At 39.0% G+C, this 20,636-nt stretch overlaps 1 protein-coding gene across 2 annotated transcripts in view; it reads right to left on the bottom strand.

Moving 5' to 3' along the window:
• The window catches only part of pebp4 (phosphatidylethanolamine binding protein 4), a 63,526-nt gene that overhangs the window by 40,391 nt on the left and 2,499 nt on the right, over positions 1-20,636 (bottom strand). For both annotated transcript variants that reach the window (XR_014623201.1, XM_084361107.1), the window contains exon 3: positions 20,312-20,444. Coding sequence is in view for 1 of the 2 variants with exons in the window: in XM_084361107.1 (XP_084217233.1) it covers positions 20,312-20,444 (133 nt within the window). In the remaining variant the exon portion in view is untranslated. The remainder of the gene's footprint in view (positions 1-20,311; positions 20,445-20,636) is intronic.

The raw sequence follows: 20,636 nt of genomic DNA, 5'->3' as shown, positions 1-20,636 counted from the left end.
TCCCTGTCTAAGTAGCAAAAACACTTGAACTCGTTTGGTAATTAACAGGTATCTGTGTTGTGATTAAGAGACGCTGATGGCTTAACAACCATCGACTGAAGCTTAGAGCAAGGTTGAAAGATCGATCTATGAAAACAGAAGGATAAAAACTCTAAAACACGGCTGTAGAAGTACATTTTTCAGACAATGAAGAAAATTATTCTCAGTCCCTGCTTCATTGTTTTTGCAGCCAAACATTAAAAATTGAATTTACGACCTAGTATTAAATGAATTCGAGGAGCAAAGATGTGTGGACTTTTATACAAAGTAATAAGGTTTCATTTCGGTGGCAGGAAAGCAGAGAGAGGGGCAGAAGAGCGAGTGATGAAGAAGGTTAACAGTGGTACCACCGTCGGGTTTGGAAGAGGAGGTTCATCCAAGTGGAGGGGAGGTCAAGGGTCAGCCAGGCAGCAGTAATTGAATCCTGACCAGAGAGTGGGGCACCACAGAACCAAAGATGAGATGGAGATAGAGGGGGGCCGTGGCACTCACCTAGAGGTCACCAACCTTACAGGTGAGAAGGTCCTCATTTGTCATTAATAACAGCTGGCCCCCCATCTCTCATCTGCAGAAGCTTTGAAACCTCATTGTTCCTCGCTGCAAGCAGTATTATAAAACCTTTTTCATAAAGGGCAGATCTGTAATTCGCCACAGAGGAATCAGGTGAGGAACAACTTCTTCTCAAGAAGAGGAAAAAATATTGTCAAACAGTATCTTATCATTCTTCTGATTTAAAGATCCCATACAAGATAATTTATAACAAAACATTGCTCTGTTACGCTTCTAGTGGTCATAAAATCCACAGGGTATTTTGAGGTAATATTTGGGTGCACAAAACACTTGGTTAACATTCCCTGAAACTGGAATGGCACTCAGTAGAACACAAACCTCCCCCAAGGCCCAACAGTCCCCTTTAATTCAATCAGGCCAAATCCAATATCAAATAAAACCTATTTAAATCCACTAAATCTGGATTATAATTTGGATCTACATCAAACTGCACTCACTCATAGATACCAGCCACCTTAATATGCCAGATTTTTTCATTCATGCAGCATTCACTGAGAAATTAACAAAAAATTCAAGTTAAAAAAAACAACCTATTTCTGTATCCAACCCTTTATTTGGCCCCACAATGAAAGTTAATAGGGTTTATTCTGGGCCGAGACCCATCCTCCACCCAAGTAACCCAACCAACAAACAGATACAGGTGAAAACATAACCTTCTTGGTGGGGGTAAAAACATTACCAAAGTGCTTTTGTTGCTTGAACCTAACCACACAGGGTATTAAGGACACTAACCCCAGTCTCCAGTGTCACAGTCCTGCACTTGTATGTCTGTCACCTACGCCAAAAAATGTAGCACCAGCAGTAGCAGCAGCTACATTTTCCACAACACATCCATATTTGGCAAGACTAATTAGCAGTATAAAAATTGAATTTGGGAGGACAGAGTTTTTAAGGGACTAAAAGTCATCCTCCTTTGCCATGATTTAGACGTTTTATTTTATTTTATCAGTCTTAAGACCTTCAGTTACTAAAAGACAAACACTAAATCTCTGCAAAGTCCCTTTAATATGGCATATCATATTATAAAGAAATGTAGATATTATGGACACACACTGTTCATTCACACACAAACACAGCTTGCATATAGGGAAAATGAGTGAAGGTGGTATTTTGTCGTTGTAATTAAACATAGAACACTTGACTATGCATTATTTCACTCCATAACACACAATTTCAGTGCTTCTTGCCACTTTGGTGCAACTTCGGTGCTATTTGTGCTTCTCAGACGATAATACAAGATGATTTGAGCAAATACAGGCACTAGTTTAAGGTTTATATTGATCATTGACATATATAAATGATAGGCAAAGAGAATGCCAATACTCCTCAGTGTGTTCTTAAGCGCCTCACACAGTGCGGGCTGCTCACTACCTCCAAACCTGCCTATTTTTAACTCAGCCTCCCTCCCACACAGGAGTGGAGTGTGAAGTGGCTTATAAATCCACACTTCGAGGAGCCACATGGTCAAAGGAAAGTCACATGTGGATAGAAACACATAGTCTAGGCCTAAAGACAACACAGCTACTAGATCCCCGCTGGGTAGCCAAACATAGGAGTGAGCTACAGTTTGAGGAGGCAGTGGTTCAAGAGGAATCACAGCGGAATATGGAGCACAAGTGTACATAATTACATAATCACATTAACACCTTTTTTCTGTTTGAACATAAAAATATGTATTACAATTCTACATTTTAATCAAATTAACACATGACAGAAGGTAAGACAAGACCAGGCAATATTGTTTTGTGTATTCAAAATGAATGTTCTCTGTCTGTGTGTCACCAGCAAATTCTTGAAACATCTAGAATTTGGTCTCTAAAACCACAAATAAACAGCTCTGATAAACTGATAAACATTTGAATGCAGCCTGTCCTGAACTCTGTTTATAAAGCCTTGTACTTTCACATTGCAGCTTGGAACTGCTATGAAGCCATAGCTAACAGTAAGACGGTTCACAGTCTGATTGAAGCTTGAGGGGGGTGAAGGAATTAGTAGCAGCCTAGGGAACCATTTCTGCATTTCTCTCAACATTGAAGTCTTCTTTCACTGCACCATGCTTGCGAACACAGCCGTGCTCATGTTAAGCTTATTAGTCACCCTGGATGCGATCTTGCTAGCTGAGGCTTTCAACACTTTCTAGTTGTGGCTTTACACACATACACCTACTCACTGCCATGAAAGCATTGCTGCAAATGCACATGCTCAAACACAGTAACTACCACTAACAGGTACTATGAAGTAACATGCAGCCAGGCGCTGGCATATGAGCCTCAGATCCAGCCCGTGCTAAATGAGGCAAGAGGAAAATATTTTTGTCATGTAGTTTGGCTGCTGAGAACACAACACAGTCAAACAGGGCAAATTACAGCACTGGACTCATATCCATAATTAGTCTGTCAAGCATGTCACGCACTGAAAAACATGGATCTGCTATTTCACCGCCAAGTGCAGCCTATAAAAGTTAATGGTGAGCACATTCTAATTACTTCACCAGGATTTGGGAATCTAAGTCAACTATTTTGATTCTAAAAGTACTATGGGGAATTTGGAGAAAAAGAGAGGAAAATAATAAAGATCTATCGAGATTAGTGGATGTCTTTGTATTTGGCTATTGTACTGTATGTGCAACTGAAAATAGCAAGTTTACACAGTGCATGACATTAGATTTCAAAGCTGTTAACACCTAAAGCTCATATTTATCACGTGTTCTAAAAATTAACTTCTTTTGGGTCATCACATTTCATTTTGGCAGCTATTTCGTTCTTATGGAAACCAACTGTTCCATTTTTCTTATTTGGAAAGAGAAGAGTGGAAGCTTGAGCAAAATTATCAGTCTTGTTTATTTTAATAGGATAATTAACGGCTATTGTTGCATCTATTTTGAGACTTACTGACATATTTTAGGGACTCAAGACTTTATTTAAATGAAATATATGAAAGGCTTTTAACAGGTCCACTTCACAGAGAACCATCACGCAGCAGACACAGTTCTGAAGACGATGGGATACATGCCGCCATGAAGGGAGCTTAGTTGTAAGCACTCTGACACCCATTCCTATTTGGCCATCAGAGCTGTTAAAGGTGTCAGGCCTGTTCACAGGCACTGTGTGTTTCACCAGCCAAGATGGCTTCCACATTTTTTCTATCATGATTAATTATGGTTTCTGATGGTAGTACAGTGAGAAAGTGTAAATTATTCCCACATTTTCTTGTGCCCTCCGTTCAGTCACTGTTGTGTAGGAAGATGCTATTGACGCCATCCATGGATGGCGACCAAAAGGCATCTACATGGGGTGGCAAACTCTAGTGCCTATTAAGGGGTGGAAGTGGTGGTGGGGGGTGCTTGGCGTGTGGGCTGAACCTAGTCAAGACTGCCAGTTGACAGGGCCAGATTTTCCAGTATGGAAGAGTCTTGTTTCAGTGGGCGATGCTGGGTGTTGGGAGACTGGGAGAGAGGACTGCCCAGGGCTTGGAAGCTCGAAACAGAATATTTCAAACAGACAAGCACCGTCTGTGTTCCAGTGTCACCAGCCCACCCGTCTGACAATCAGGGCCATGTCATCACACGGGCTCTGAGTAATTCAGGGAGCATTCTTATCACCTTAGAAGATGTGGCAATCTCAGACGTCAGAGCAGTCTGAGGTCCCAGCAGCAGAAATAGCATTAAACAAAATACAGCACATGGTATATGAGACGAAAAAGTACAGTAGGAATGTTCACCTACGGGCAAAACGTTAAGAGCATGAATAGCGAAGCTTGATGAAATGCAACCACAATACTGCGCTTTGCTTTGAATCCTTAACAAAATCCACAATATGTCTTCAAAAACACACTGCGCATGCAGCACTGAAAATCCTTAGTTTTGGAGAACTGGCTGAAATAAAATAATTCGTCTGACAGATCATTTTGTGTATGTTGATATATTTAGCGCTGTCAGAGAGGACATCACAGAGAAAGGCACTTATATCACAATGCAAAAACTGTTATCAGAGGAGGTACAGGTTTATGGTTCAAGGGCTCGTCCATTCATAGAGAACAAGCTCAGCCTCTCTGCCTGACACACTGATAAAGACAGCACAAATGAAACAGCTCCACAGCTCCATCTTTGCCTCTCCCCAAGGGAATAATATATCACCCATCTGAATGTGGCACATATTGAATCATTTCCAGCGTTGATGATTCATTTGAATAAATCAGCCTTTTTTATTTTGCCAACTTGAACTGATACTGAAATAAGGAAAACTGAAGTCACATTGTTAGATATGAGGAAGGACAGGTGTTAGAGTATTCTATAAGGCTGGTAATCCTAATCCCCTTTCAAGCAACAATTAATGACTACAGCAATAATCTTCACATATATGTTGTTGTAATTCCTTTTTGACTGTCAACCATAACCTGACTTACTCACATAGACCAAATCCAGGGGGATATGTCGCTGCAGGCAGATAGGATCTTATCCTGGATTTGCATAGATAAATGCACAGCAATAATTCAAGAAGCTCACGGGACAGATGTAGTTTTGACCTGAGATATATTCTCAATCTGACCATTCCCTATTGACAAGATGCGCTCACAGGAGCTTAAATTTCAAATATGGTTGATCCACAGATAGAGGTCCACATGTTTTCTGCATTAACTCTTAACAAATATCAAATATTTAAAGGGAAAAAATAAATATGAAAGCCTCATAAACAAAAACTTTCAACGTCTTCCGCAAAAAGCAATGGATGCACAGGATCAGCCTATCGGCAAAAATGAAAAATCAGCAGCTTGTGCAATGAAAGGGTTATATCCGCATTCAAGCTAAGAGACATACTCTAACATACACAGACACAAATCCTGTTGAGCTGAGCCGAGCAGAGATACCCTACCAGCCCTCCAAGGCACAATTAGGATTTCACGGGGGGAAGAAATCTACATTCCTGCACACATGAAAAAAGTCCTTTCTCTCTCCCCACAACAATATCAACTTTTACTCAAGGAAAAACCTGAAGCACCACTCGATAGGATTTGGACAAAGAAATAAAAAACAAAGCCAGAAAAAAATCTAAATTTAAGCTGCAGTTGTTAAAGAAAAAATATTATGGTTGAGGAAAATCCAGTCCTAAGCCTCCCAGTTCCAATCAATTTATCCTATTCTCTGTGATATGAAGAGAAGCAACCACTCATAGTTTGTTTGAAGTGCTCGTCTGTGTGGAGCTGTGCCATGTTCAACAACATTTTGTATGGACAGCTTCAGTGTATGATTTTAACACCTGTCAGACATTAAGTCCAAGTACAAAAGGTCAAGTACCTGCCAGTCTGAATAAGGGAAGGGATCGAGCAAAACACTACATTTCCTTTCATGAGGTATCTCAATAAGTGGACACATTTACAGAAACATACTGTATCACAGTTGAATCATTATGGTACAGCAAATATAGGACGGTGAAATATGTTCTCTTCGGGGAGTAACACATTATATTGGAAAAAATTGCAGCAAAGCAATTCATAGTACAAATCGGTTAACACGTCAACAACAATTTGGATTTAGACCCAAACACTCTACAGAGACTGCAGACTGTTATCTAATTGGAAAAAATAAAAGGTCTTTTGGATAAAGGTCATGTTGCACACTTGACTTTATTGACTTGAAAAAAACTTTCGACACTGTCAAAAAATGTAAGAAGAATACTTACAAACCTGAACTCCAATTTTCTGATCAGGCCTCACAATGGTTTGACTCAACTCAGGAAAACCGTGCAATCTGTTAGGGTCAATGTGGAAAAGTCCACCCTTCTACCAATAGTTACTATTTAGCATGTATATCAACAACCTACCTGCAAGATGCCCTGGGGTTGCCAAATGTATGCTGATGATACAGTTATTTATACAACAACAACTAGGAAAGCTCCAGACCAGCTCACTGAATCCTTACACTCTATATCACCATGGCTTAAGTCGTATCATTTAACACTGAATATTTACGTAAAGAAAAACAGGTTTAATATGTTTTCCTATGCATAAACAACACAAAAAGGAAAAAATCATGGTAAAAATAAAGAATGAGGTCATCTGTGAGGTTGACAGTGTCAAGTAGAATCACATCTAATATGTGATACATAAGTGAATAGTAATTGTAAAAAAGTTCAATCTCAACTGCTTCAGACTCATAAGAAAGTATCTTTCATGTCCCGGCTGTACATGCATAACATGATATTCTTATGTCTATAATACAGCATTACATCCCATGAGCCTCATAATCAAATGTAAAACTCATCATATCACAATTATAACAAGACAATAAAAATCATGGACAATAAAACAATGAGATGGCACCATTGCGATGACTTTTTGCGATGATGATTGCGATGATATTCAGCTTTAAAAGCTTCATAAGCTATTGCAATCCAAGCCTATTTTTAAATGCCTACATGGTCACGCTCCATCCCTGTTTGCTGAATTTATTACAAGACACAAGGACTCCAGCAGAGTCAACACATGGGCCTCAATAAATGGTAACGTTCATTAGTCTTCTCTGTTAAAGGAGCAAAACTTTGGAATTGTCTACCGACAGAGTTAAAAATATTTTTATGTTTTTAACAGAGGTGTCAGGTCCATATCCCTACCAGTATCTGAGGCTTTTCTGAGTGAACAGTCCAAGAGCGGCTGAACCTGGCAAAAAAGTACCCTATCAATTACCGCAGGTGCAATAGTAGAGGGAGATGGATGCAAAGTTTCAGCAAAGAAATGTGAAAACATGGATAAACCTGCATTGCCCTTGGCAGCACAAGCCTGTAGATTACCAGACGGATGTTTTCAGCAATCCTGAGGGGAACAAGAAAGCAGGGGGCAAGCTTCCGTCAATGTACTCCAAGGGGCAGGTCTCTTGTAGGAATTCACACTGGATGGACCAATGTGACAGGCACTTTCTTGCAATTCCCCCACCTCTATTGATTCTTTGAGCTCTTGACCAGCATTGCTCAAGTCCCTCCCCACACCTTCCTGCAGTATAGGATAGGGTGCATTACTGACAGAACCTCAACCAGGTTCAAATTCAAACAGCTTATTTCATCACAGGCCGGTTTGAGGCAAAGCAGTTCAAAAAGTTCTCCTGGTTTTTTGATCAACAGGTTCTGTTTGGCCATTGTACTAAGAATGAAAACATGAAGAGGTTAGGAGGAGTGACCCCACTGAAGAACCTGGGTGCGTGCTGAGTGGGGTACGTACAGGCAGCCTGATAGACCGTCTCCCGGGTCTGGTTCCTGCTTCTGTGCCTCCTCCACCACACTATGGACAGTCACTTGCATTTGGACCACAATGCAGAAACTTGGCAGTATGGGCTCAGAAATGTAATCCGTCTCAGAAAAATTAGACTGCTGTTCTTGATGGTAACCTTTTTCAAGCTGAAATAATCAATGAAAAGAAGTAGATCCTATCTTACTTATCCACAAAAGGTATAAAAACAGGAGTCACCCCAGGAGAGGAGCTGTAGCCCAAGAGAACTGAGGACTGTAGAGAGATAACCATGGGTAGCCACGAATGAAAGGGTTCAGGAGAGACTCGAGAATGTAGAGAGTAATGTATTCTCGCTGATTGTCCTGCATGGTTGATTGTACTCACTCATAGATACCAGCCACCTAAATAGGCCTGATCTTCTTCATCAAGATCAGTGCATTATAGCCTCTGAAATTAACAAAAATGTCAGAAAAACACCCCATCTCACAAAGTTAAAGAAAGTGAGACATCATTTCTGGCAGCATCCCTTTATCTGATTCCGCACTAAAAGTTAATGGTATCTATTCTGGACCAAGACCCATCCTCCATCCAATTTTAGTGGAAATCCATTCAGTAGTTCTTGTGTAATCTTGCCATCGGGTTTGCCATCAACAATCTGAGCTCTCAGCTTCATGGAACACGTGATTAGGGGAATAAACCATTGTTTTGAAAGCAATAAATCCAAAAGTTTCCTGCTATTTCAGAGTCCAACAGGACTTTTAGCTGATGAGAACCACAAGTAAGTTGCATAGGCTCTTCACTCAGAGGTGATGATTCAGATAAGTGGCCTGAATCCATGAATCCTTTTGATAACCATTGATTTGTTTAATTATTTTGTTACAGCTTCCGGAAAGAGCAGGATGAGGATTGGCGGCATTTCTTCGTCTAATGTCATAGTTATCGAAGTACTCTTGGCTTGGTTTGACAGTGGTGAGTGCTAACAATTGCAATGTTTGTTGTTTACATTATTGTGGTAATATTAGTTGTATTCATATTAATTTTGTGACTGTAGTGTGATACTGGTAGCAATGACAATGATGCGCTGCACTTACAGCAAACTAAGCCAAAGAACAAGCTGCTGCAGTGGCAACACTCTCATTTAGTGGATAACCTAGTTGCACACGGCACACAAACCCCTGAGCCAAAGGACAATCTGCTGCAACAGCAAAAGACTTGTTCAGCGACTAACCTAGTTTGCACCGGGTAGCATTTTGGAACTAAAGTACATTGAGCTAAGACAGCTTGTTAAATGTAGTGAACTAGCTGCTAACACACATCTCCAAGCTGGCCAGTGAGAGCTACGCGAAAGTCAGTGTAGTCAGGTAGTGCATGTTCATTTGTTTTGGAGGAGTGGTTTGGAGGGAGGCTTGAAGGAGGGGTAGGATTTTTCAGTTGGATACTTTCAAAATGTAGCTTGCTCTTGCTGCTTTCTACCATCTTACCAATCCCAGCTTTAACTATGTTCTGATATTTTGTCAGTATGACGGGCCATAGTGGACTGATGTAGATGCCTCCTTTCAAAATGTTTCAGCTGGAATACACAATAGAGATGTAGTAAAAGTGAGAAAATCTGCTAGGTGCAGTTAATTGGTGAGCAAAGCTAGTAAATACAAGCATTATGTTACTTGAGAAAAACAAAGCTAAAGCAAGGCCAAATGCACACTGAATATAAAATGTATTATTCTCCAAATAGGATCAGGTCAAGTGGTCAAGTTATGTGGCCAAACCTAAGTACTGTTGTCCTTCACAAAATTGGTGAACTGCTTTTGCTTTGGCTGCTTTAACTTGGTAGCAGTCCCTCATTAAATGCTATTCATCATTTATCATAAGAAAATAAATTACATTTATCTTATGAAACAAAAAAAAAACAAAACATTTTAAGATTAAAAATGTCTTTACATGTCAGGCAACAAATAAAATAAATTACGCTTGTAGCACAGCCACATTTACTTTGACCCCATCCTGTCTGATTTAACTTTGACAGACATTAAGCTAAATACCACGAAGACAATAAATGGACTCAGGCTTCAGCTACAATGAATGTCTCCAAATTTAAGCTTACAGTTCTACTGATGCAATCTGGCAAATATAATGCCCTGAAGCACATCCATAGAGCATTATGCCAAATAAGGACATTAGCAGTACTTGAGTTTGACCAAGACCTTTTAGCTGCCCAGCCTGTGAAGTGGTGTTTTAAGGAAAAACACATTGTAAACGTCACTACTGATTCTCAGATTTGTGTCGCGTCTGAAGAAAAGGTTAAGCACATCGTCTATGTGAAAATGCCCAGATCTGCAGTCAGGCATAAAGTTGGCACCCAGTTAAATCATGCCATCACTGTGCTTCAGTTTTCTCATTATCCATACCTCTCATGACATTCACAGAAAGAAACAAAGCATCCTGCCAACACCTACTCTGTGAGAGAGCTCTTTCAGTTCAGCTCAAAAGCTGAGAGCTCCAAACCTCCACACCACAGTGTGGGCAGTTCTGGCAGAGCCATGTGCCTAAGAACACTGACTGAGTGCAACAGTTGGACTAATAACAGAACAAAAAAAATAAAATGGACGCACAGCGGGGACAGCCACAGCTCCACAGCTGAGAAGCAGGTTGACTTCTGCCCACCTTTCTCTTATTCAAGAGCGGTAAGATGTCCACAATGCCTCTCAGGTCTTAGTGCCATGAGGGGCGGTGAGCTTGCAGCTTCAGCCACTTCAGGGTAAAGCAAATCACTTTAATATGTTAAGAAGATTAAGCTGGATAAATGTCTAGATACATTTTTTGAAAAGCCACGTAAATCTGTAGTGTTTTTATTTGGGGAGGGGCGGTGTGTGAGTCAGTTGAGACGATCAACACAAACCCACCAAAATGCAACGCGATTGGCTAGGGAAAATTGGGCTTATTTGAGATTTTGCATTTTAAGCTTCTTGAATCTAAGACCATCCCACCTCTTTCTTATTATTTTTAACACCAACCTTTGGGACAACAAAACTATAGGAAAAAAATGGTCACATGTGCCTCTGCTCTCTCAGCTTAGACTTAAGACTCATACACAAAGAAGAGAAAGAGGTTAAAGTTGAAGGTCTCTAAAGTAAAGTACTATGAGGCCTTTTGGGATGTTTGTGTGCATCTCTGTCAGGTAAATCATTCAAGTCAAATTAATTAACTGAAGCGAGTATATTCTAAATAAAAAATAGATGGCTGACTTTTTTTTCTATCTTAAGAATTAGCAATCTGAGGGTGTCCGCCTGTCAGCTCGCTGTGCTAGAAATTGAGTGTGAAAACGAAAGGGAGAAATGGAACAAATAATGTAAAGGGATTAACAAATCATTTGCATAACATTTTCTCTGCTTCCAAACTACAGGATCAGGGAAATGACAAGGAAGGCAGTTTTATCATCCCCTGTTCTCAGATCAATCAACGAATCAATGGACCCCGGATTGCTGCTACCATCAGCGACAGCCTTTAAATGTCAAAAGCTAAATAAATTACTGCTAATATATCTTTAAAAATAAATAGTCAAAACAAGCCAAGGAGATAAATAAACCAGTTGTGGGAAACAGGCATCATATGATGAAAAACATCACCCAAAGAAACTTGAATAGAGTGCATCTTTGAAAAGATACTTTACTTTCACTGTGCCAAACGTGTATTAACCTGTTTTTCTTAACACTGTCTCTCCATCCAGAGTTAAGACAATAAGACCACTGAGGAGATGAAGGGGGTGGCATTATGGAGAGTTAAGCATTGTGAGCAGCCCTGAAGCTGTTCCTAAAGAAGGTGAATCAGAGGATTGGGACACAACTGTAACTAAACCCTGTGCCTGACCACAAATGAGAAGTACAAAACATTTTGGGCAAAATGCCACTAAGCCAAGCATCTGGATCTTAAGTAAACTTCGAGTGATCCCTTTTAACTTTGTGATTACTTAGTTCTAAGAGAAGAGGCTGTCAAAGAAAAAGAAGTCAATTACCTCAGTTTCAAACATAAGAACCAGTAATCCTGTCCATAAAGTCCTGAGTGTCTACATCAAAACTCTTTTTCGTTAATGAAAATTATGATACAACTAAGAATCTAAATTAAAGTTTATATGTCAATTTCTTCGTCACCTAGGATGGAGCTCATAAATAAGCTTAACAGCCCGAGCTGCATGGGGCTGCAGTGATCTCCCGCTGGACAGATCACATTAATAAAGAGGTACAAGTTTCTTTCTGTGCCAAAGTGCGATGGAGTCTACCCCAGATCTTACAATGATTCCCTGGTAAATGTTAGGTTTCTGTGGCTCATATAAATAGAAATTTAATCTTGTATGTTTGTCTAAGTATCCACAGCAGCAGATGCACTTCCCATGCAGATTATGAATCTTTGTTTGAACAGATCTTGCCGTCAATGTATATGAACTGACAAGATAGAATTTCTGTGTGAATACTGAATAATAATCAGGAGGCACAGGTTCAGTCGGTATTTTTATTAAAGACACACTGCTTCTCGAAGTCTTTGCTATTGCCTCTGTGAATCCTGTTCGTTTTGGATCTAATTAATGAGTTTCATAATTGTCATGCGTAGTCTCAGGTGGGAAATTTGCACATGATTCCAACATGTGGAAATTATGCACATCTTCTTTCATCCATGGATGTAGCAATTTTATTGCTTTGTTAGTTTTCTATTTTAAAAATTTTATCTCTCCATCATTTACTAAAAAGTTTGGATGTAAACAAATCACATCTCAAACATATCAAGGTCTGTTCAGTTGACTTTACGTGTTGAACAACCTCCTTTCCTGAGAGCTTTTGTCAAACGGTGAAAATCTATAATTTTCTCCAATGCCGCTCTTTGCATAGAAACCTGACCATTGTCATCTGTAAGAGCATCCCAGAGCTTCCTTAATCTGTTCTTATCCTCCCATTGATAATACAATACATTTTCATGGTAATTGAAATCATATTTTACTCACAGCCAGCGAGTAAAAGTATTGCTGCCTACGCTCTTAGACCAAATGTAAGGTGAAGAAATACCATGCCACTGCAACAACAGGGTATAAAAGGGTAGCTTCAAAATATTAAATATACTGTCAGTATAAAAGACAAGGCATGGGTGAGTGGAGGGAAGAAAAAAACAGGAAAAGGAGGTGAGAGAAAAAGGAATATATATAAACATTGGTCATGAGATATAAATGTGTCAGGTGCAATCTTACTTTTCCATGAGAGACATTTCCTTTAGCCCCTCAACTGAAGGCGAAACTTAAACCTTGTGGCCTGTAAGAGTACTTGTGCACCTGTAGTGGTCTGCATGCCACACACATGCTTCTCAAGGTGCAAATTATTCTTCTTCAGTGTGGAAAGGTGGCTTAGGAGGTTTATTGCCTCTCTTCATTCCACTGAATATGTATAATCAATCCAGTGCTCCTGGTAGCAGAGGGTTGTAATTCTTTCCCCTTCAGAAGCGCGCATGAATCATATATGTTGTGTAGTAATGGGCAATGACTGAATGAAGCGGGACACGGGTCAGCTTAACAGGGTGTTATAATGACAAAGGGGAACATTAGCTAAGGAAATAAACTCCTTGAGTCTTGGCCAAAAGCGCTGATTTAATCCAGCAGAGCCAAAAACACCCACCTGATGACAGTGAATAAGCAATTAGATGGATATTACGGAACATGTTTCACTTGTTGACCCTCCCTGTCATATGAGGGCTCAAGGAAGTGCCTCGTCTCTTTATCTAAATATACATCTTTGACTCTTCGCTGAGTGAAGACCATCGCCTACTGGAAATACAATCCCTCTTTGCGTTCTCACATCCCCAACATGAAGACCTATCAGGAATCCTGCATGGGTGGACATGTAGGCTTTCCTAGGAATGACAGGGTCTGCTAAAGAGGAACCCCACCCTCGCTTTCTCCAGCATGCCAACACAGAGGAGAGTGGGCAGCGCTGAGACGGCAGCCTGCCGTGGGCACTGCCAGGCTTAAAGCTGCCCTGTCGTCATCAGAGGCTTGCAGAAAAGAACGCTGAGATTCACCAAAAAAAAGAGGAGGGGGATCGTTGCATTTAAATCCTCTCTCAACGCCCCCACATGTTTTAGCAAAGCATAAAAATCATTCACAGAGAGAGAGAAAGCGAAAAAGAAAAAGATAGAGGGAAATAGAGAGGAAACAGCTATTAGCAGCAGTAAGCAAGCTCAAGAGATCATAGTGAGGCAGCTCTAATCGCGGTAATGGTTTAAACCCTCATTCCATCCACCAGATGCAGAAATGTCTACCCAAAAAACAAGGCTTTGAAATCCCCCATGTCTAAGAATGTGCCCTGTGGCTATGGTCCTTACTGACAAAAAAAGAAAAGAACAACTCCAAAACTGTCTCCACTTTTGGAATAACTATGAGGTAAAGATAGCTCCTGTGGCCTGTGTTGTTTACACCAACAACATCGAGGAACGGCGAGTATGCTTGTATTGAAATAAAGGATAATTATTTTAAGTAATCTGTAGCATACATAAATGTCATTGATCTCAGTTGAGGAATCAAACATGAGAATACTTTCAGGGATCCACCTGAGATGCAACTCTCTGCCCTCTTAAATAAATAAGTTAATTAGTGAATTCAATTTTCATAAATTTGGCTTAATTTTGTTAAATGTCACACTCATGTCCAGGGAATGCAGGCATGCAGGCATTAGTGATACACATCAGTCACAACAACCTTATAGCCTAATTACACTATATGCATTATTAGAGAAATATGTCTTGCAAGTGAAAATTCTACAACAAGAATGGCACTCAGTAAAGCACATACCTCTGCCAAGTCCCAATAGCCCCCTTTAATTCAATCAAGGCTAATCCAATATCAAATAAAAACATATTCAAACCTGGTAGATCAGGATTTTTATTTGGATCTGCATCAAATTGTACTCACTCATGACAGGCACCTAAAAATACTTGATTTTTTTCATCAAGATCCATGCCTTTTTCCCTGAGAAATTAACGAGTATTTCGAAAAACGCCCTATGTTGCAATATTACAGAAAGTGAGAAAAAGATTTCTGGCCCCGTCCCTTTATCCTGATCTACACCAAAAGTTAATGGGGTCTATTCTGAGCTGTCATCCATCTAAGTTTTGTGGAAATCTCTTCAGTAGTTTTTGTGTTATACGGCTGACAAACCAACCAACCAACCAATAAATGGTAACGATGCAAACATAACCACCTTGACTGAAGTAATAACTGCAATCGAGCTTTGCACAGAGCAAATTAAAAGCTCAATCAAACACCATCCTTCTTATGATGGTTTAAGAAGGTAGAAACTCACTTCAACATTCTTTGGTTGTGTGTGCCAAAAGCACACCTGGATGCCAAATATACACAGGGTTCTTTAATCCTTTCTAGTTCAGAGGTCTTTGGTTATTTTTGGAGTCTTAATTTTCACTATTATTTTCTTCTTTTCTGCAGGCAAAGCTTCATCTGACTGGTTTTCTGTCCTTTGGCCAAGTTTGCTGGTTTTCCAAAGACCTCTGTCAACATGAAACACTCATGTAGCTCTTCCTTTCTGTGAAAAGAAAATTCCTAAAAGCATTTTGGCATTAACAGTAGATGTTAATGTTGAACTGAAAGAGTCTAGATTTTGAACAGGGCAGGGTGTTGTTACATTGTTCTGAATCTCAAAACTACTTCCAGCAATTCATAATGAATGTGCATCTATCTTAAACAATTAATCAACAATAATGTTGTTGCAGTCAAATGTGCAGAGGGGTCTTTTGTATAAGTATCAGGAAAGTGAAAGTAAAGCAAAGTTTGACAATCATCAGTACCAAGCATGTTTTTGTCGATATGATTCAACAGTGAACTGACCTCCTGACCTCCGAGACCCAATTTACAGCAACACAAGTACCTGATTTTAACAGTTGGTTTCTGTAGATAGATAGATATAACTATAGATATTTATGTTGTGAATCTCCCAATTACAGCTTTGGCTCCTCAAGTCTACAAGTATCTTCAAAGACACTTTACACCAGCAAGGTGTCAGTATGGATCAAATGTAAAAATTGGTTGGAAAACAAAGAAAGGTGTCATGACAGCACTGTATTGGGTCTCGTGTTATACCTGCTGAGGGTGAGAGCTACTTTCTTTATCCAAGTGTCACTCCCAGAGTTCAAATACAAATTGGGATCATTATTATCTGGTTGTGTCAGAGTCATTTCTACAGTATATATGTCAAATATGACAAATTTTCAGTAATTGTGTCTACGCAAAGAGATTGCTTTATTAGAGTGTGTTCTGTCATTCATTTTGATTGTTTCAAAATATTCTTGATCACATTTAAGTTTACAGATACTTCTAGTTCCTACTGAGAAAAAATACCAGGGTGTGAGACTGTAACAACAAGCAAAGTTTTTCAACTCAAGTATCATTGACCTTAATTTACATAAAGATACTCATCATGAGGTCGATGTGCTATGTAATTTTGGATATGTCAACTACAGTCAAGAAAAAGCTATAGGTCTCATTTTAGCAAATCATAGTTATTATCATTTGTCTCTGCTTGGGTATAACCCTTTTTTATTGATGTTTTTTAACATTTAGTGTGAATACATTGTAATTGGACTTACTGTATATTGTGCATTTCCCTTAAAACTTCAGCTGCAAAACGTTTCTTGTACAATCATGTTACAGTATTTGAAAACCTTGAATAAGACATGAAACTGACAAAAATTTCATTTTCTACTGATGTTCTTTGTGAAGTTCTGTAGTAGTAGGTCATCGCTGGAAAGATGGTCCTTGCGTAACACTGGGCTGTCTATGCAGTAGAAAGATATAAATATATTTGAAATTGGTGCTACATGACCAGAGAAAACTGAGACTACTACAACGTACTGGGTGACGTACTGCGTGTTGGGCAGTACATGGTTTTCGTTCGTTTGGAAACAGGAAACTGTAAGGCAGCCAGCTGGAAAACAACAATATCGTATTACAGCTAAACAGAATACTAAAACATGTTTCGGAAAACAGTTAAGGAGAGGAAAAGACGAGTTCATATTTAATCGGCACTGCCTTGTTTTACAGTGTGATCAGAGTTTTTCAGCCTCAGTTTTCACCATACAGGAACAATATGGTAAACTTTCGGTTTACGGTCTTTCTCTATTACAGCTAAACAATATGGTAAAATATATTTCTGAAAACATTTAAGGCCAGAAATAGTTTTGTAACAATCTTGGTTTATAGTTTATCACCATTGCCTAGTTTGATCGGAGTTTGGTGAAACGCCCCTGACTCAATCCAACACAGAGAGAGGGAGAGAGAGAGGGGTGGCTGTCTCTCAAGATCCGACCATACTCCTTGTGTCCGAGGATGCGTTGATACAAAAATGTGGAAGTACAATCTGTAGTAGATATAATAGTCCTAAAATCTAACATGGTATTCCATTATTCAGGTGCATATAACTATCATTATAGTGATACAAAGGTTGAAAATCAGCAAAGTTTCTCTTAAGTGAGGGAATGTCTTTTAAAACTTACATGGTGACCTTCAACAATCTGTACTCAGACCTATTACAATCATTTCTGCACATCTTCCAATAAAAGAATATAGTCATATCTGTTACATTTCCAATCCTTATTATCAATATATTCACGAGACTCATTGTAACCAAGTCATGTTGTTATTGCCGTAAATCCCATTAGACAATACATATCTCACTTGCTTCAAACTGTGGACGCTTTTAAAGCTTTTGAGTGTAATTAGGATTTCTAAAAATGCTTCATTAACACACATGCCAGGTTTTGTTAACACATAAGTTCAAGTGGTGAATCGTTGCTCTGAAGTTTGAACACAGAAATCTGCAGTTTCTGTGGCCCTTTGCTTTTGTTTTTGGTCATGAGCACCTATTTAGAGGCGGGTGTATGGGACTTCTGCCCATTGCGCTCCATTACAATTACTCAGCAGGCATGCATCCCGTCCCAGTAATGAAGTGGGTGTTACTGTGGGTGGATTTGAGCATGAGCGGCCACTATTCTGTATTCCTACTACTGGGTACACGGGCTGAGTGGCAGAGAATAGCAGCAGCGCTGGCAGTATGGCACGGTGACAGAAAGCGTGGTGGACCAGCAGACCAACCACAGAACCACAGGCAACAATCTGATCCTTCAATAGTGCGTGTTTACCAAAGTGTCAGAAGAAATGGAGAATTACATTTCAGAGCCCAGTAAATAAAGTTTGTATTGATTTAATCCAACATGTAATCTGTTTTGCTGTCTGACACTGATTCTGGCAATAAAAGAGAATCATGTAAGACAGCATTATAGATAATACGACCATAGATCAAATGGAGTTTGGGCAGGAGAAGGGCAATAGATCATGTTCAAGCTAGACTGCTTAGCTCTGGAATTCACAAACTAGCTCCTAAATCGAGGTGGCGTTCAATTTAAGTTTTCAATTTACTGATATAGGATTTGGTGTGCGCTCGATGTGATTTCATTGTCAACTTCAGCAGGGGTTCTGTGGACTGGGAACAGTATCTCTCACTCAATTTGTCGCTCAACAAGAAAACTACACTGAAGATGATCCACTGAAAAATCCACATAAAAATAAATGAATGCTGCACAGATCATTTGAATGACTCTCTATCTGGCATGATGACAGAAGCAAGTATTTTAAGAGGAACATACAACACGTCATTTAAGCCCTACTTCATGTCCTGCCAACCCATTTTCCAAACGTGTTTTTCCTTTCAGTTTATGTATGTATAGAAGTTATTTATGATCTATACAGTCATTGTAATTCTCTTCTCAAAAAATAATTTGTTTTATCATAAATTTTTATCTATTAAATCATTTTTATCTCAAGCATAGCAGAATAAAACACTCAAACTTCAAACTATAGTTTTACTGTCTTTCTTTCAATAACAGCTTTATCCTCTAGATAAATTAATTATAATCTTTCTCAGTCTTAGGGTATGGTTTGAGTTTTTACACAAACAATGTATTTATTAAACATGAGTTTACACTAAAGAATACAGGTTCTTACACTGGTCCTCTAAAGCATAAACAGCTTTGTGTGCTGTCTGCTGATATTCAAAATAATTACTGTAATGAAACCTAACTGAGGATGGATGTTTCTTGTTTGTGGCTTCACTAGTTAAAAACAGAGATTAGAGTATTTACCAGCCAGTTCAGTGACTGAATTAAGAACGACAATGACAGTATTATCTTCTTCACAATTTGTTATTTGACATTCAGAATAGTATAAACTGTAGACAGGACATAACCATGGTTTAACACAATCGTTCCTTCATAAGGCTTGCAAGTATGATGTGCTAGCACCACCCTCTGGCAACAGAAATGACTGCAAACTATCAGTGGTCGGTATAGGTTATATAGATAATACGAGGTGGCACTGAAGCTCAAAACTGGAGTACATCATGACATTTAAAATATGACTTCAATGTTTTTTAATGATTATACTTTTCTAAATGTTATGAAGCTTTTATTCCTTTTGGCAATAACTTAAATCCTGTTCTTTTGAGAAATAGCTGCAGCTTGTCTTATCTAATACTGCACTCTAGTGGTGCAAATGAGCACGTGCACGGTTGCCAAATAACACTGACTACACAAAGAAAACATTTCAAGCACAGTAAAATGTCTAAAAATGGCCCAAGAGACTCAGAGAAACATAATGCAGATCTCTTTGTCTGAGGTATGAGGAACATGACACAGGGAGGTGAGGACTAAAATCTACTGTAGTATTCAGAGATAATGATGTACCAATGGATCAGTTTGAATGTGTAAAATATTTCTGTTTTGTGACAGTTCAGTCTACTATTCGAGATGAAAAAGTGGGTGATAGTCCCTTATTTAACAACCTGCAGTGGTGGGATAATAATAAATGGAAATGTAAATACAGGCCAAGTAGAACTAATTGATTACTCTGCCTAAACCACAGAAACACACTGACACACACAGTGATGGAAAGTAAATTGGTACATTTACTCAAAAACTGTACTTAAGTACAAATGTAAGATGTTTGTACTTTATTGAGTATTTCCATTTTCTGCTATACTTCCACTCCACTAAATTTGGAGGGACATTTGATACTTAACTCTACATTTATTTATAACTTTGGTTAGTAGTTTGCAGATTACATGTGGCATCAGAGCCAAAGTTTATTTTTTTAATTTATTTTATTTACAATTAGATTAAAAAAGAAAAACACAGAAATGTTGATTATGGGATCAGATAATCATCCAGGCCAATAATCCGTTGACCCATAGTATACAGTATGTACATGTAAATATATGTATAATTTACTTTTGATAGTTTAATACATTTAATCAGATACTTTTACTAAAGTGCAATCATGTGGATGACTGTCATTTTTAAGAAAGTAATATTAAACACAATATCTTTACTTTTACTCAAGTATGCCTTTTTGGGTACTTTTTACAACACTACATATACATGCTCTTACCTTGTGAGCTCCAGAGTAGTAAATCTGCGGAGCTTTCCAAACTGTGCTGACTTTTTCTCGGAGATTCTGATTCTTTGGAATCACGAGGCATTTGTCAATGTCCAGTCCTGGATATATCACCTCTAGTCCACCACTTAATGGAAGAAAGATAAATGATGAAACTCACTCTACACACTTTTGTATTCCATTCTGTATTTAGGGCTCACATCGTGAGATAAACATAGAGATAAACGTGAGATAAACATTGCTCGATACTGCCATGAGCAAGAAGTGCCACAATGAGTGAGCAAATTAACCTTAGTTCAGGTTCTTCTGTCTTTGCCAT

This window comes from Pagrus pagrus (assembly GCF_965226575.1).
Source record: "Pagrus pagrus genome assembly, chromosome: 8".
Classification (NCBI taxonomy): Eukaryota; Metazoa; Chordata; class Actinopteri; order Spariformes; family Sparidae; genus Pagrus; species Pagrus pagrus.
The sequence above is the reverse complement of the archived record's forward strand: the minus strand, read 5'-3'. Positions and strand labels throughout refer to the sequence as shown.